The following is a 16,701-nucleotide window of genomic DNA, read 5'->3' as shown; positions in this document are numbered from 1 at the left end:
AAAAGCTCTTGGCTGTATCTCTAGGGAAATTTGTTACAGAGCTCACCTATAAATATTAGAACCCCTTCATTTAAAAAAATAATAAAAGATAAATATAAGCAATATAAGTAATCAAGACTAGGCCTGCTTGGAGTTATATACAAAGTTGTTATGAGTCATCCTTACTGTTCTTTTGGAAGGGAGCCTGAAATTAAGACTTGAGGTGTCAGTGGTTTCAGGTTTAACCTTTGAAATTCCATGAGGCCAAGGGGATTTAGCAAAACAACATAGCCAAGCTAGAATGGTAGCTTTAAGTGCGTAACTGGCTTCTTAGGTTGGTGGTAAGTCAGCCCCTTGGCCTCTGCATGTACTCCAAATGTCTTGGCAGTTAAAACTAATACCTTTTGAATTGGAAAGTTGTTTACCTTTAGTTCAGATGTGGATTTGATTCAGCTTCACTGGGATGGTGAACTCATGTAGCAGTCTGAGTCACCATCTGTACAAATTCCTATTTGTAAACCAGTAATGAAACAATAGTACAAAACTATCTCCCAGCCCTCCCCTCTAATTTCAGAGGTGTAGACAAGCTCTGTTTTCAGAAAAAATTTTTGGAAGGAAGAGGAGAGAGGAGACTCGATAGTGTTCCTTTCATCTCTTCCATCCCTAACATGAAAGGGACAGTTTGGGGTGCTAGAAGGATGGAGTCAGATGGAACACAGAATTCATTCAATAGACAGTAAAATGAGACCTGGATGTATTAAAGGACCCTTTAACAGATACCATAGTGAATTGTGGCAGAACCAGGGCAAGGACACAGTTTTTTCCCTACATGTCTGATGCTTTTTTGCGTGGCAGTGTTACATTTATCATCTCTGTGAAGAGTAGCAATTTGCTGGTTCCATTTCATCTCCCTTATTTCAATGTCTATTTCCTCCTGAGGTCCCTGTGAAGCTGTACACTCCAACATGGTTGGTTACTCCAGAGGCTATTGCTTGGACTTCTTTCCTTCTCTGTTGATCTCAGAAGTACTTGCAATTCTTCCTGTCCCTTTCAGAGTCCCCAAATCTCCAGCTGTGTGGGCAGCTAAAATTTTATTTTGGTTATGTACATGTGGTTGTCTCTCCTGATTTTCCATTGGGCGTATCATTTAATCTTTCTGGGGCTCAGTTTCCCTTCTCGAGGGAAAGATTGGGACTGGTTCATTTATAGCACCCTCATACACACATTCAATTGGATGTTTGTCTCAGCTTGTTGGGACATCACCTTCCACGTAGGCTGCTTGCCCTTTTTTTGTGGGTTGAAGGATTGGAGTAGGATGTGATTTGACTTCCGTCTTATAGCCAAAGTGACAAGCAAGTGACACATCAGAAAATGGTGAGAAAACTATCTACCAATTCCCATAAAATGGGAAAGAGAAAGGATGAGATTGAAAAGTAAAGTGGTGAAATAGAAGGCTTATTAAATGAAAGGATGGTGTCTTTCAATACAAATTTGTACACGGATCACTTGTTTTCCCTAGAGTCATCTTTGCTATGTTCCTTTACTATCTACCTACCCATCTCCTTATCTACATACCTATTCATCCATCCATCTGTCCATTCATCCATCCACCCACCTATCCATCCATCCATTTCACATGCCAACATCTTTAGCCATAATGATAGAAATATTTGGGGAAAGCAAATGATCTGGAGGGTCCCAGGGTCACCAGGCCTTAGTTTGTCCAACTGCATGTCTGTGAGGCAGATGTCCAGCATGACTAACATCTTTCCCCCCTTTTTGTGACTGTAACCCACTCCCTCCTAGACACAAGAGTTGTGCATCAGCTAGAGGGTGGTTGAGGATATATTAGACCCTATTGTAAGCTAGTATTTTGTGTACTTTTAATAATGGGCCAGCAGAGAGGAATGATGCCCTTAGGGCAGGAGGATGGAGGAAGAAAGTGGTTTAACACCCTTCCTCTGGGGAAAGCTTTAGAAACTATGGAGTGCTCATGTAGAAAGGCAGCAGTTTGTAGAAACAGTCCAAGTCCCAAAATGGCCACAAGGGGTTACTGCCTAAAGTACTGAGGGTGATTTTTGGTGAGGGAAGCAAAGCGAGAATCCCATTCAGAGAGAAGAGTGGTTGAGCAAGAAAATAGAAGATCTCTGCTTGGGAAGCTGAAGGGATTTCTCTTCTCACCCTGTTAATGCCTGGCAGACAGCTCCCTTCGTCTTCCTCCAACCCTTCTTTCAGCATGGAGAGACCAGAAAGAAGAAGAAGAAAAAGAAAAGAACCTGAATTTGTGCTGAGAGAAATCATAGTTCTTCAAAAATGGAAGGCAGGGCCATCATCCTAATATTTGAATGTGGACTGTTCCAGAGAGCAGCAAGACGTGTCATGAATGAGATTGGTCTGAGCAGGGCCCCAGGAACATTGCCCTGCTTCACCAGGAAGATGAAAGTATTTTCTCCTTCTTTTGCCTTTTAAATGTAATTCTGTCTGCCCTTCTCTCCCACACCTGCTCAGCCCTCTAACTGGGGGTGGTGCAGACATTTAGTTATCCTGAGAAAAGGCAGGGTCCTTTTCATTACCTTCAGCCTGATTGAAGTCCCTAGAGCCAGGGGGATTTCATTTTCCTCCCTGTCTTTACCTGCTGGTCTTAGATTCCTCCCCACACAGCGAGGCTGCCATGGGCAGTGAACTGTTTCCCAGTGGACTAAATGAGAATAGGATGCCAGAGGGAGCAAACAGTGGGGAAGGTTCTGGATCTTTTCTTTTTAAGATAATGGCTTTGGGGAAAGACATACTTATCTTTTTCTTGTCCATGCCTCAGTTTCCCCTAAATTCCTGAGCATTTTTATTCTACCTTTAGGATAGAAGTCAACACCCAGTTCTTGTCTAGTGGCAGGGTCCAATTGGACAAGAGATCATCACTAATAGACGCTTCTGAAGAGGGGCTGTGAACTAGCAATGTGATCTTGAAAATGTCACTTACCAGCTTCTTTTTCTGAAAAATAAGTTTAAAAGATTTGTTTTAGTGGTAGAATATTTACTCTCAAATTAAATTGCATTCAAGAAACAAGGAAAACCAGAACCAATCAGTTGAAGGGAGGGAGAGGGCCCTTTGGGTATACTGCATTTCCTTATTCCACTTCCCCACTGGGGCCAGGATGAAATCCTCATCTCATGTCTCAGGATCCTTTGTCAGTTGACTGTTTCAGGCCCTGACATTGTAAGACTGGCACCCTTTTGAGGGTCCAGATTTAGGTGATCTGTGATTGAAAAATACATGAGAGCTTTCTGGTCCTGTACTTTTAAGTGGAACCTAACCAGAACACTTGCATGCCCGAGGTCAGCCCTTTCTACTGTCCTGGATATAGACTGTGCGTCCACTTTAGGGAGTGTTCACAGTGGGGAAGCTGTGTTCTGCCCAAGAACTCCCGACTTTGGTTGCAGCATGATTGGGGGCCTGGCAGGCATGGAGCCAAGGTGTGATAGTGAGGAAAGACAGTTTTCTGCACATGTTTCTTTCAAGACCCAATTAGAGGGGAGGACACAAGACTTGCCTTTGGCTGTTTCCAGGTCAGATAATACCTTTAATGCACACTAGATTGTGAGTGAATTATTCTAAATCTCCAAGGAAAAGGAATTCCGAAATTTTAGAAGTTACTTGTTTATATCCCTATCATCACTTGTCTGCATCCTCCCACTCAGTAGCTGATACCCTAACACATCTGAATTGTGCTGGGCCCATTTTTACCTGTTACTGTTTCATCCACAAAAAGGAGAGACTCCTCTCTCTCTTACTGGTGGTGGATTCATTCACTGTTCAGGCTCTTTCATTTCATACCGCTCTTCCTTAAATTTAACCTCTGACTTCTACACTGAAGTACAAGCCAGTATTCTCTCATAAATCCAGTAGTAGTAGAGAAGAGCTTTCTGCCATCCTAGGATTTGATTGATTCATTCAAATATTTGAGTGGCTCCTTCACGCAGGAAATGCACTAGGTGCTGAGTGCCATTTCCTTTTGTCAGCTTGAAGGATGTCTTCAGCTGCCTCTCACACTTCTGTTCTCCACACTCAGCAGTTGAGTCATTCTCTTTCTCACCTCAGGGTTGACAATCTTCTCCACTTTCCTTTTAAGTCATTTGACCAACAGGTTATTTAGTGACTAATTGTATGTCCAGACACTTCTCAACATGTTGAGAAATGCAGAATTTACATAAGATAATGTATAAACCGTAGTCTCATTAGTCATGGTTCTTGTGAGGTAAAAGAACAAAATAAAAGAAATAACATGGCTTCTTAGGAGAAGGAAAAAGAGGATCTAAAGTTTGGGGAGGAGTAGAGCTATAGAGGCACAGCAAATCATAACAAAAGATGCTGTATCTCTCTATTTCCCACAAAATGAATGGATGTGGTCACAGTCTTCAAACCACTAACCTAAGGAAACAGCACACGTATTTTAAGATGCTTTCAGTACACTTGTGATTTATTTGCAATGGCAAGATCTCAGGACCAGAAGGAACTGGATGTTTTGGTCTCTTGCCTTCCATCCACCTGATGGAAGAAGGGTCTCTGCTAGGTGTACTTGCAAGGCCTAGAGTATGTGGGCTCTGATTCCTATCTGCTAGCACATGTTGTTGTCTGTGTCCTTGCAAAGGTCACTCCCATGCCCTTACCTCACACCAGCCATTCTGTCTATCCTCTTCCTGTCCCCAGCTCAAGTTAGAGGCTTAGGTTAAATTTCTAAATTCAGAAGAGTAGATGGCCATTACCAATTAAATAAGAGTGTCTGAGAGGAAGGGTTAGTGAAGGGTCATTCATCAGGACAAAAGCATCATGTTTCTGCCTGTGACTCATTTGACTAATATTCTGGCACTCAGCCTTTTTTACTGTGCCACAGCTTCTCAACAAATAGTCTCCAATGTGCTATAATTCAGAGGCATCTTATTATAGAAGAAAAAGCCTGAGCTTTGGGAAAGTGTAGTTCGGGATTTGAATCCAAAATACGCGTACTGCTAGTGGTGCCTGGAAAATGTTACTTCATTGTGTAAGTCTCTGTTTTCCCATCAATAAAATGGAGGTATTTTCTGTCTCAAGAGGCAGTTGTTTGTGTGGATTACAAATAAAAAATAACTTAGAGCAGTAACCAATGTGTGGTGACCCAGGCGATCTTCAGTGTTTCATAACTCCCTTCCATTGTCCTGAAGGAGGCTATGACTGGCATCAGATAGATTGAAACGGAGATTTGTTGGGATCACATCCCTCCCTGCCTTTGTTCTTTTAACTGCTCCCACATGAAGCTTCTCGCCCTGACATCCTTTTATTTTTAAGGCTCAGGTTCAAATTCAATCTCATTTCAGCAACCCTTCCCTGAGCTCCCTTGCCTTATCTTCAAAATTTGACACTTAGACTCCACTACACTGTTTCTGTGCATTGTCTGATCCCTTACCACACTGAAGGGTCCTTGAAGGCAGGGACTGAGTCTTACAGTTAGGTTTGGCCCTTAGTGCCTGGGCAGGATGCCTAATGGTTGTTTTATCACAGGCAGAGGTGCTGAACTGACTCTTTGCAAGAATGGGGAATCTACCGCAGAGAAAGACTGGGGAGGAGAGAAAGCTCTGCCCCAGCTCTAACACCACTTGGGTATCATTTTTAGCAGAGCCATTCAGGCAGACAGAAAAGTCTTGTTGAGCTTTTCCCCAGGCTGTAGGCACTGGAGCCCAGCAGGACTTCTCTTTCTTGAACCAAGCAAAATATTGTTAAAGAGATCTTTCCTTCTTTTTCACAAATGCTCTCCAGGCCTAACAAAGCTAGTTGTCACACTCCTTGAATCAAAATAAGTATCTTCCCTTTTCCTCTTCATCCCATCTTTTCCTAGCATTTTAAAAGCCAACAATAAAAATGTGATTATATCATTCATTAACTCTATGTTTCCATTGAGTGTTTTCTAGTGCCAAACCCTGAGACCTGGGAAAGATGCAAAAATAATTAATACCTTAATCTTCTTCTTACATTCTAATATATATGATTGTTTGGAGCTACAAATGCCTAAACAGTATACATGATAGAGAGAAACTGAGTCATATATAAGTGGGAAGAGAAAAGGATGTTTTTTTTTTACTGGTTTGACTTTAAAAAAAGAGAGAGAGAAAATAAGGAAGAACCCTCCTAGAGGAGCTGGGTCTTTAACTATCTATGAAATAGTAATTTTTTTCTTTTTTGTTTTTTGGTACTGGTGTTTGAACTCAGTGCTTTGAACTTGCAAAGCAAAGTTTACCACTTGAGCCATGCCTCCAGTCCCTGAAATAGTAATTCTTAACCTGTTGTATCACAGATGATTTGATAGGAGAAGAAAGCCAGGGACTCTCTCCCTAAGGATGTATACATCTGTAGACTCATATTTACAATCATACTGACAATTTCATGGATTCAGTGGATCTCCTGAAGTCCACCCATACTCTGATCCCTAATTTAAGACCCTTTAAAGATGTATTAAGAGTAGAGAAGAAAGGCAGGAGAGGGTAACGAGGCAGAGTATGAGGGCAGAGATGCAGTGGACATGCAGTGGGAAACCCAGAAATACCACACTTGCCTTTTGTGATTGTGCCTCTTGAACTCCTAACCCAGCTGTGATGAGTTCATGACAAGTTGGTTGTCTTTGGGATGCGTAAGCAAACTTTGAGAAAAATCACTAAGGAAAGCTCCTTTGTTCTTTTCCAGCTTCTTGCAGCCAGTGATCTTGCAACCAGTGACTTCAAAGGATTTCAGCCACAGGTGAGTTCCCCTCATGCTTTCATGAAGTTTGGAAGAGTGAAATGTTCTATAATTTAGTCATGAGCAAATGAACTTGGCATGAGGAAAAAACTCTTTTCACCTTGGATCTACAGGGTATCTGACACCAAAAGCCAAAACTGAGAGTGATCTGGTAACTTGCTCACTCCCTAGCCCCTCTTGGCCCCACTCTGGATGAAACAGCTGCTTTCTGTTCTTCCTCTCTTGATGTTTTAGAATAAACAGAATGCCTAGTTCAAGATGCTTGGGATACTGGGTGATAGGTTAGCCAGCTTAGAAAAGGGGTGAACTAAAGGAAGGTGGGATGGAGCTTGGGTTCTCCCCTGTTTATTTATTTATTTATTGGATCTGATATTCATGTTTCTGTAATCATCATGTGCAAATAAATACCTTGTAGTCATCGACTATAGGTGAATCTCAGACTCATAAAGGGACGGATAGTTTAGTTTTGCTCATCTTGCTTAAGAAATGGGCATCTCTGGTCATAGTGCTCTTTGAAGGTCCTTATGGGCAAACTATGATTGGGTACAGGCAAGGCCTTTAGGAGACCTTCTTGGCTGGTGACTCCCTCTGGAAGGAGAGTTACTACACATACATGTACATACACACATGTGTACAACACATATACATACCAGACTCAGAGGTACTTTGGTCTCCTCCCATAGACCCCAGTGTGGACAGAGCATGTGTTCAAGGAAAGGTCAGTCCAGGAGTGATGGCTGTGGTGCTCAGTGCCTGCTTTACAAGCTCATAGTGCTCTTCCTTTGTGGAAAAATGCATTGCAATCAATGGCAGTGAAGCGCTGGGGTAGATCAGGCAATTTTCTAATAGCAGGTGTTCTTTATATTTGGAATGTTTTCTTCTTTAAACATGTCTTGCATCCCAGAGCCCACTTTTGACTCCCTCCACTTACACTTTGGGCACTGGGGAAGCTGAGGTCCCAAGTCCTGATGTCAAGTAGTCCCTCACATCACACAGAAAGTGGGAACAAGGATAGAAGTTGTACAGTGAGAGTCTAAAGAAGAAGAATTGACAGAACCAAGGGCAATTAGTAAGAGTCAAAAGCAGCTCTGTCTACCAGTTCGGAGAGTTTCCATCACAGCTTATTGATCCTTTTGTTAGGATGCAATAAGGTTTTAGAAAAAGATAACCAGCAAACCTTTCTTGGCAATCACTGAAAACTGATAAGTAATTAAGTATCCATTCACACATTCACTCAAGCTATCAGTGGATCTGAGGGAATGAAAACCAAAAGAAAAAGAATATCAACAATTTTCAGCATTCTGCTCACCTCCACAGCTCACTTCCACACAGTGACAGTCACCTAAAGATATTTATTTATCTAAATATTTATTGTTAAAAGACTTTCTATGATGCCATTTTGCTGCTTGAAAATGAACAATGGAGGCCAAGTTTATGGAAAGGGTGTGTGTGGGAGTGTGTGTGTGAATGTGTATATGAGAGAATATGTGTGTGTGTTTTGTGTCAGTGTGCCTGAGTGTGAGAGTATGAATGTGTGGGTGTGTATGGGTATGGTTTGTGTGTAGCTTCTTTTTGAGGTGATAATAGTCTCTCCTTGTTTATATCAATACATTGTTAAGATTTTTTTCTCTTTTTATTAGCGCACATTAATTGCACAAGGGATTTCATTGTGATATTTCCATACATGTATATAATATTCTCTCATAATATTCACCCCAATTGCTTTCTTCTCATCCCCCCTTTTTTGAACAATTTTTTCTTTTACGGCACTGGGGGATTGAACCCAGGGTCTTGCACTTGATAAACAGGCACTCTAATATTTGAACTGGCCCTTTTTGTATTGGTTATTTTTGAGATAGTGTCTCACTTTTATGCCCAGGCCAGCCTGGGTCATGATCCTTCTGTTTGTGCTTTCCCATGTAGCTAGGATGACAGGCAGGTACCACCACACCTAGCCATTGGTTGAGATGGAGTCTCCTGAATTCTTTTCCCTGGTCTGACTTTGAACTGAAATTCTTCCAAGTAGCTAGGATTACAGGCTTGAGCTACCATACCCAGCACTTTTGAACAGTTTTGAATGGGTTTCATTATTCTATTTTCAGAAATGTGTATGAAGTACTTCCATCATGTTCATCCCATCTTCACTGCTTAAATGTTAGATTTAAAATGAGCTAGCACATGAAAGGAAAGTGGTACATTTGAGGCTTGTTCATCACTTTGTAGGCAGGATCCTGGAAAGACCATTTCCATACTCCCAATCCATCACCCAATGCAAATTGTTCACTCCCTGCTTCTGTTCACTCTTCCACATTGTTCTATTTGTGTGACATACCCCTGCTGCCCTCTCCTCCCCCAAAAATAAAAGGCTGGAAACATCAACCAACATACACTTTCATTCCTCAGGATGCCTGTTTCTGAGACCAGGAGGTCCTGGGAATCTTGTGGCCATCTTGCAATGCCCGGTCAAAGTTAAAACTCCACTGTCATTCCTCAGTCAGAAAGTCCAGGATGTGTTGCAGGTTACCAGCAGTCTTCAGGTGCTTTTTCCAATAGGGGCAGGAAGCTGCCCATGTGCTCGGGGCTGCCACCTCTTACCCCACTGCACCAAATTGTTGGCTTCTGTTGTTTTTCCCCTTCTTGTTTTGACTCAGATGAAACTGAGCCCCATGCATCATGAAGCCTGCAATAATTCATGAGTGCGTTCCCTTCCAGAAATTGTCACTGACTCAGGAGGGACCCAGGAGGGACCCTTCCTGGGATAACTGCATTCAGCCTCTCTGCTTTTCACATGGTTTACACTTACCATTTGAAGATGTAGGGGTTTTGTTTTTTCCTTAATGCCTGCTCCTGCTGCAACCTCTTGACAAGAATAGTCATGATTTCCTGACTGAACTTTGATGACTTTGACCATGTGGAGACTAGCAACTGTGTTAGGTTGGGCTGTTCTAAATGTCTATCTTTGTCCTTCCTGCATCCAGGTAGAGCAGAGAAAGCTAAAGAAGTTAACACTTGCCTTTTTCCCATTGTTACTCATTTCCAAGGACACTGATCTCAGTCCTGAAAATAAGCATGTGACTTTGTAGGCAGAAGCTGAGAGCTTTTGGTTTCCAAGCTACTATATACATTAGTGGTCGGTGGTCTTCCCAGAGGTGTTAAACTTAGACTCTGGGCCGCTAGGTAGAACTGTCTTCTAGAGTGAGGCCTGGGGCTGGTGGGTGGGTCATATTCTCAATGAGTTTTCAAAACACAGATGTAAAAGCTTCTGAAATTCACACCTAAACCACCCTAACTCTTCTCTCTGCTTTGGTTTCCCCCAAAACACATCTCCTTTTATCTCCTAACATCTTGTGCTTACTTTTTGAAGCAACAGACACACTTGAGGCCCCTCCTTCCTAGTCTTTGGATGACTGGAAGTGAGGTCTGGGACCATTGATCTCCAGCCTAAGAGAAATAAGATCTGGCACATAATCTCCTTAGCAAAAGTTCAATAATCGTTTGCTTTTCTCTCCACTTTTAAATTTTTTTCCTTTTCTCCTAATACAAAAGCTATACATTTTCACTATAGAAGTGTGACGTGGAATGCACAGAAAAAATATCAAAACAAATATCCTGTTATTCCACCCCAGAAACGTAGATGATGTCATTTTGGGATATAGTCTTCTCTGTTCTACTTAGATACGTATATCTGTTTAATTTTTTAAATTGGCATCATTTTTATATACTGTTATTTTTACTTTCTTTTTTTTTGTTTTCATGCTTTGTATGTTACTATAAATTCATCTAGCAATCAACTCTTCTTCACTAATTGCTAGCATTCCCATATTTACCAACCTCTTCTTATCAGACGTTCCATCCCTTTTGCAAGCTGAGATATCCAGGAGCAATCCAAGGCAGATGTTAACACCAGATCCCCTCATCTAGAACACAAACAGCAATCAAGGCTTCTTGGCATTTATTTCTCTTTATTTCCTAGTTACTACAGAGATGTAAAGGTTGCTTAAACTTTGTAGTAAGGTGCCCACAAGCTTGTACACACACTGATAAGGGCCCTGGTGAGGATGTGGTAAAGAAATAACTGTAGCTCGGGGACCAGATTAGATGTAAGTTCTCCAGACTCAGCCACAGTGCTGGAAAAGTGACCTCAGAGAGAAGCATCACCAACACAGAGGAAAGGATCTACTTACGCTCTTCAGAATCTCAGAGCAGAGGTCCTTCCTTTAGGAAAAATAGAATAGTTCTTCAAGGGTGGGGCAAATGTAAGAGCTGCCTATGAGGGGTAGCCATTTTCAAGAAGTTTCTAAAATGTTATTTGTTACTATCGTCAAGGGCACACTGTAGTGAAAGTTGAAAAGAGTGTGACTAGAACAGTCACACTGGCACAGTGTGAAAAGTTCACTTGGTTGGCATTTCCTTTGACAGGGATCCATGCAAGACCTTTGTGGGGGCTTCCTGCTGTGCAGAAACCCTTCTCTGGGTGTTGACAGTTCTGTAACGTTCTACCACCAATATCAAGTTTGTAGCCCTGGGAAAGTTAGCTGACCCTCGTTTTCCTTATTAAGCAAAGCAAAACGAAACAGAAAGTTGCGCAGCTCACTGATTGCTATGAGGATTAAGTGACACAATATAGGCAACGTTGTAGGATGCCTGACACACACAGTGAACTCAATTATTTCTCCCATTAGAGAAGTGCACAGGTTAAACTCATAAAAATTCATATGAAGTTGAAATTGTATGTATACGAAGCAAGCATGGAAATCTTCCAGGCAGAGTTGCCATGTGCCTAGGCCAAGGTAGGTGAGAAGGAAGTGAGGTGGTGAACTTATTGCAGGCAGAAGAAGCCTGGATGAAGGCCAAAACAAGGGTGGCAATGTTTGGGGTATATTATGGAGAGTTGGAGGTAGTTTGATTTCTCTGCCTGCCTCAAAGGGACTATGATAAGAACTTACTTGGAAATTAGGGTGGGGCCAAATTTTAGGTCTTAGAGGTCTGGAAAAATACTTGGAATTTTAAAAAAGTAATGATTGAAGTTTTTAAACTTACACAAAAGTAGGCGTAAATGTATAATAGATCTGTATATGTACTACCCAATGTCAATAGCATTCTGCGAAAAAAGCATTGCTTGATAGCATTTGTTGATTTCTGTGGCATACACATCCCCACCACAACACTGGCTTCACAAACTGTTTTCAAGTCATCAGCAGTTCTCCAGAACTGATATAAACCCACTCCAGCATACCACTGACCAGCTTCAATAATCAACACCCTTTTACCAATCTTATTTCAGCTATATTCCTGTTCGCTTTGATATTTAATTTTAATTTGGGGGATATTATCACACCAATCCCAGTCACCATGTTATTTTCCCTATAAATATTTCAAAAGCCTCTCAAACCAGTAAGGTTTTTAAAAGAAACAAAAACATTGCAAGCTATTATTACCACTATCAGAATTAACAGCAATTCCTTAGTATTTTCTAATGCCCAGTCCATGCATAGATTTTTCTGATCATCTCAACCCATGATATTTTAGTCAGTTTCTTTGAATCAGGACCCAGTATTTGGACTTCAACATTCATCTGAAGACAGTGAGAGTTGTCAGGGGTTGGAGGCAGACAAGAGCAAGAACTGTGCTGAAGAAAGACTACTCCATTGTAGAAAATGTGATGAAATCAAAGGTTGACCCAGCAAAAAACCTTTGCCATTGGTCCACAGGAGAAGTTGTAAAGAGTGGAACTGGATTTGGAACAAAAATCTAGATGTGCCTGAAGGGAGAAATTTGAAATTTTGGAGGCAGAACCAGCGGACCCAGCAATTGCTGAGCAGGCTGGGAAAATGGGAATGCTGTTAACCAAAACGAGGGACCAGAGGAGAGCAGTGTTCACTCCTGTGTTAGGAATGGTTAAGCTCACTGTGCAAAGGTAGAGGGCTCTGTCTTCCCCAAATTATCCATCCTACTCAGAGATCACTACGGAACACAGCCATCTGCAACAAGTCCTGGGCACCATGAGTCCTAACCCAGAAGTTTTTATTGCAAAACCCCAGACTTCTGTAAGAGAAGCTATTTTTTTGTAGAGAATTTCTGAGTAGAGAGAGACCTTAGCTGTGATCATCTTGAAATAGAGGAGTAGAGCAGAGCAGGGGCCATGGCAGTAGCCAACTTCCAATGGTAGTGTTTTGTGTGTTTGCCTGTTACACGTGGATATTATTACAACACAGGAATGGCAGATCAAGTTGAAGAGTTACAGTCTTCTGAAAGCTCTTCCTTTTAACACGAAATCCCTGAGTTCCCAGGTTGTTTGTTCTACTATGGTTGATCATGTTTTTCAGCACAGAATCACCATTATCTGATTTACCTCTGAATGCACACCAATTGTCTCCAAGTTTAGTAGCAACAGTTAGAAAGATTAAGATAGGGTTGCAGTGGTGGTGCATGCCTATAATCCCAGCTTCTTGTGAGGCAGAAATTAGGAGGATCATAGTCTGAGAGATTTGCCTGGCAAAAAAATTAGTGAGACCCCATCTGAGAAATAACTGAAGCAAACATGGCTGGAGGTATAACTCAAGTGGTAGAGCTCTTGAAGGAGCTACCTCACCTGCAAATGGGAATTTTCAGGGATGTTTGTGAAAAATACAGGAGTCCAGACCAAAACCCAGGAGTTTGGTTTGAATTGCTTTTGATGGGGTCTAACTGTTGTTTTTGTCAGAAGCTCCCCAGGGTCTAAGTCAGGTTCCTCATTTTCTGGATAAAGACTACAACAAAAAGAAAGTCTGGAAGAGGAGAGGGGGTGAAATGTCTCCCATTCAGATAGTGATTCCTGTGTCAGGAATATTCCTTGAGCTCCCTTTACCTCCTGAAATCCAAGGCTCACAGCAATCCTGTTATCTGATGTCTTACTCCTCCTCTTTCTAGGCAGAGGACTCCAGCAAAACCCATGCCTATGTGCAACCTCTGCTATTGTAAACTAGACAGTGATGTTGTTTGGGTTGATGGTCTTTTCTGCTTGCTGTTTCAACATCCTTCTGGGTCTAACAGTATCCAAAAAGATCCAGCTTGATGACACTCCCCACAGAAAGCATGCATGTAAGTGGCTAGTGTATCTCATCCCTGAAGACCTTCTAGCTCAGGCTGTTGCTTAGTAACCGCATGCCTTTATTCTTGAGGCCTTTTAGCTAGCTGGTCTTGTATCAGTGGTGCCATGTACTTTTGTTCTCTGGTTCACTACTATACACAGTATGGGCTGCAAACCAGGGTGCCCCATCGAGAGTATCTGCCATTGATCCAGTATGAGATACATCTAACAACAGAAAAGCTTACAAACTGATACAGCAACTTCCATGATATCCAAACATTGATGACAATTTTCCAACTAATTTATCTTTTTTAGCAATTAATCAAAGTATCCATACAAAAATAGGAGTTTGGGGGGAGAAATATGGTCCTCTATGAAAAATCATTTGAGAAACTCTGTTCTAATTATCCAGTGTTAAGGTTTTCTAGTTTTAATAAAAGGGGAGGATTTGGAATCTATCTTTCTGTTCTTTGAGTCTGTTTGTGAATATTCTTATTGTGAATAATGTTGTCATGCTAAAAAAAATAGCTCCACCTGTAAGGGTGTCTTTTTTGCTACCTTGAAGATACCTAGACAAAACATAGGTCTCTTTCTGTAATTCATAAGACAACAAAGTTAATAATTTTTCTTAGCAGACATGGGTGTCTGTAATGACAACAGTGTTTTCAAGAAAAAATATTTTCTTATACACATACACACACCTTGACCTAAAAACCCAACTAACACTACTCCTTTTCCTACATGAAATTAACAGTTTTGTACGATAGTCATATACTTTTTCCAGTGCCTGCGTTGACAGTGTTTTGGGCAGATTTTTAAAAAGCAGCATTGATACTTAGTCTTGAAGAGAGTTCTCCAGGTGTTCCCAGAGAGCCTGGCATTTCAGTGGAATATCTGGAAGCCTTAACAAGTTCTCTTGGGATGCTAAATCTCTTTAGACTTCAGTGAATATTTTGTTTCTGACTCCCAAGATACTGTGACCAACTGAGGGCCATGTGCAGGCAGACCCAACTTGAAACAAATGTAATGGGCTGAAGTTTAGACACAGAAAAATTGATAAATGGCAGGTGGATGTTGAGAAAGGAAGAGGTAATTCAGATGCAGAGATATTTTTGCACTTTACCAAAGGAATACATGTTATCTCCGGTAGTGCATTCAAATGTGATATAGACTTTCAAAGCCTGATTTATACTCAACTTTTCAGATTAGAAATAGAAACAAAGTAAGGCCAACCAGTGGGGATAAATTATGAATGGCCCCCTCTTTCAACTCTGGCTTTCTTCTCCTCAAAATAAAAATAAAAATGTAAAACCATATCAACAAGGATGTAGGATTAGATGATTTTCTGTGATCCCTTGAGATTCTAAAGATTTAATTGTTCTTTGACTCCTTCTACTGTCTTTTAGTTTCCAGTTTTTCTATTCTTGTTTTTCTCTTCAATCTTTTGATATGGGCCTAAATATAAACTTCTTAAAATTTCTCTAATTCTGCTTATTAGAGGCCCTGAGATTTGATTTTTTGTGACATATCTCATGACTTTTGCTCTGTATTTTGTCATGAAATAAATGCAAACTCACATTAGGGCTTCCTAATTCCTTCAACAGGGTAGTCCCAAACCTGCCTCATGAAGAAGAGTTACCTTTCCAGCTTGCTTATTTGCTGTAAAAAGTTTGCTTTTGAAGTTCTTTCAAAACTACTGTTTGGCTCCCTCATCACCCTCAGTCTTTCCACCTATTCACCACTCCTTCCCCCCCCCCCATCTTATACTAAACAAAAGGACCAGTTGAGAGGTGTCAAAATACCATCATAAGAGAGGGGCCTTGTTCAAAACAGTTTGCAGATCTCAAGTGGCTTCTTCTAGCCATCTGCTTCCTGGTTTTTGGAGGCTGTGTTCAGTCTGCAAACAGTTTCCACCAAAGTGTTCTGGTATTTTCCTGATATTAGACATCCTCTTCCTTACCCTGTGCAGTTCTGCACATGATTTCTCTTTTACATCTCCTACCTTCCTAAAAGTATCAGATCTTCTGACAGAACCCATGTTTCCAGCAGGAGACCCAAGCCAATGGTGTACAGGACAGAAGAACTTTGTGTGATGCTGTTGTGATCCTTACTAGTATTAACAATAAAAGTTGATGCTTGCTTAGTGAGAAAGCAAAGTTCTCCCATCTTGCTGTTCCAGTATAGAGTACAGGGAAGATGTCCTATCATTTTATAGTTTAGTGGTGAAGAATACTGATTCTGGGTCCAAACTCACAAGTTTGAATCACAGATTTGCTCTGTCCTACATGTGTGACCTCTGTAAGTTATTTAACTTTTACATGGCTCAGAGTCTGCTTTAATGGAAGGGGACTTCCTACTCCATGACGTTTTTAAGAAGTATTAGAGAGATAAACCCACAGAACAGTATTTGGCGTCTAGTAAGCACTCTATAAATGTACACTGTAATTCTTACTACTGTGATAAGTTACATAATTGAAATGGGTTTCTGACTACTGAAATGGGAGTTAGAGCATGAATTGCAGCTCCCCAAGACAATGACTAGAGTTTAGGATTAACAGATCAGGTAGGGGAATCCAACACAAACTGTAAACTAAAAATAAACAAAAATCCACATCACCAGCCTGTTAAGGTGGTACTTACCATTTGAAGTGAGCAGTGACCCCGGGAGAAGGACTCCAGAAGAGTATGGAGTAGGACAGAGACTGATAGGAACAGGCTTAAAGATTGGTAGAGCTAGTTAGTCTGGGTGAAGAGAACACCTACAAGTGCCTTCATTGATGGTTTCCTTTCTTCACATCTAGCACTTTCACAACTCAGTTTTTATCTTTTTCCTTACAGAGGGGAAATAGCTGGAAAGTATTAAAAGTGATTTTTCACAAGTATGTCGGGA

General features: G+C 41.2%; 1 protein-coding gene across 5 annotated transcripts in view; it reads left to right on the top strand.

The window, feature by feature from the left end:
- The window catches only part of Setbp1 (SET binding protein 1), a 361,289-nt gene that overhangs the window by 170,891 nt on the left and 173,697 nt on the right, over positions 1–16,701 (top strand). For all 5 annotated transcript variants that reach the window (XM_074069901.1, XM_074069903.1, XM_074069905.1 and 2 more), the window contains exon 3: positions 6,689–6,742. In XM_074069901.1, the coding sequence (XP_073926002.1) occupies positions 6,689–6,742 (54 nt within the window). The remainder of the gene's footprint in view (positions 1–6,688; positions 6,743–16,701) is intronic.

The sequence above is a fragment of the Castor canadensis genome, chromosome 4 (assembly GCF_047511655.1).
Source record: "Castor canadensis chromosome 4, mCasCan1.hap1v2, whole genome shotgun sequence".
NCBI lineage: Eukaryota > Metazoa > Chordata > Mammalia > Rodentia > Castoridae > Castor > Castor canadensis.
This window is presented reverse-complemented; position numbering and strand designations above follow the sequence as displayed.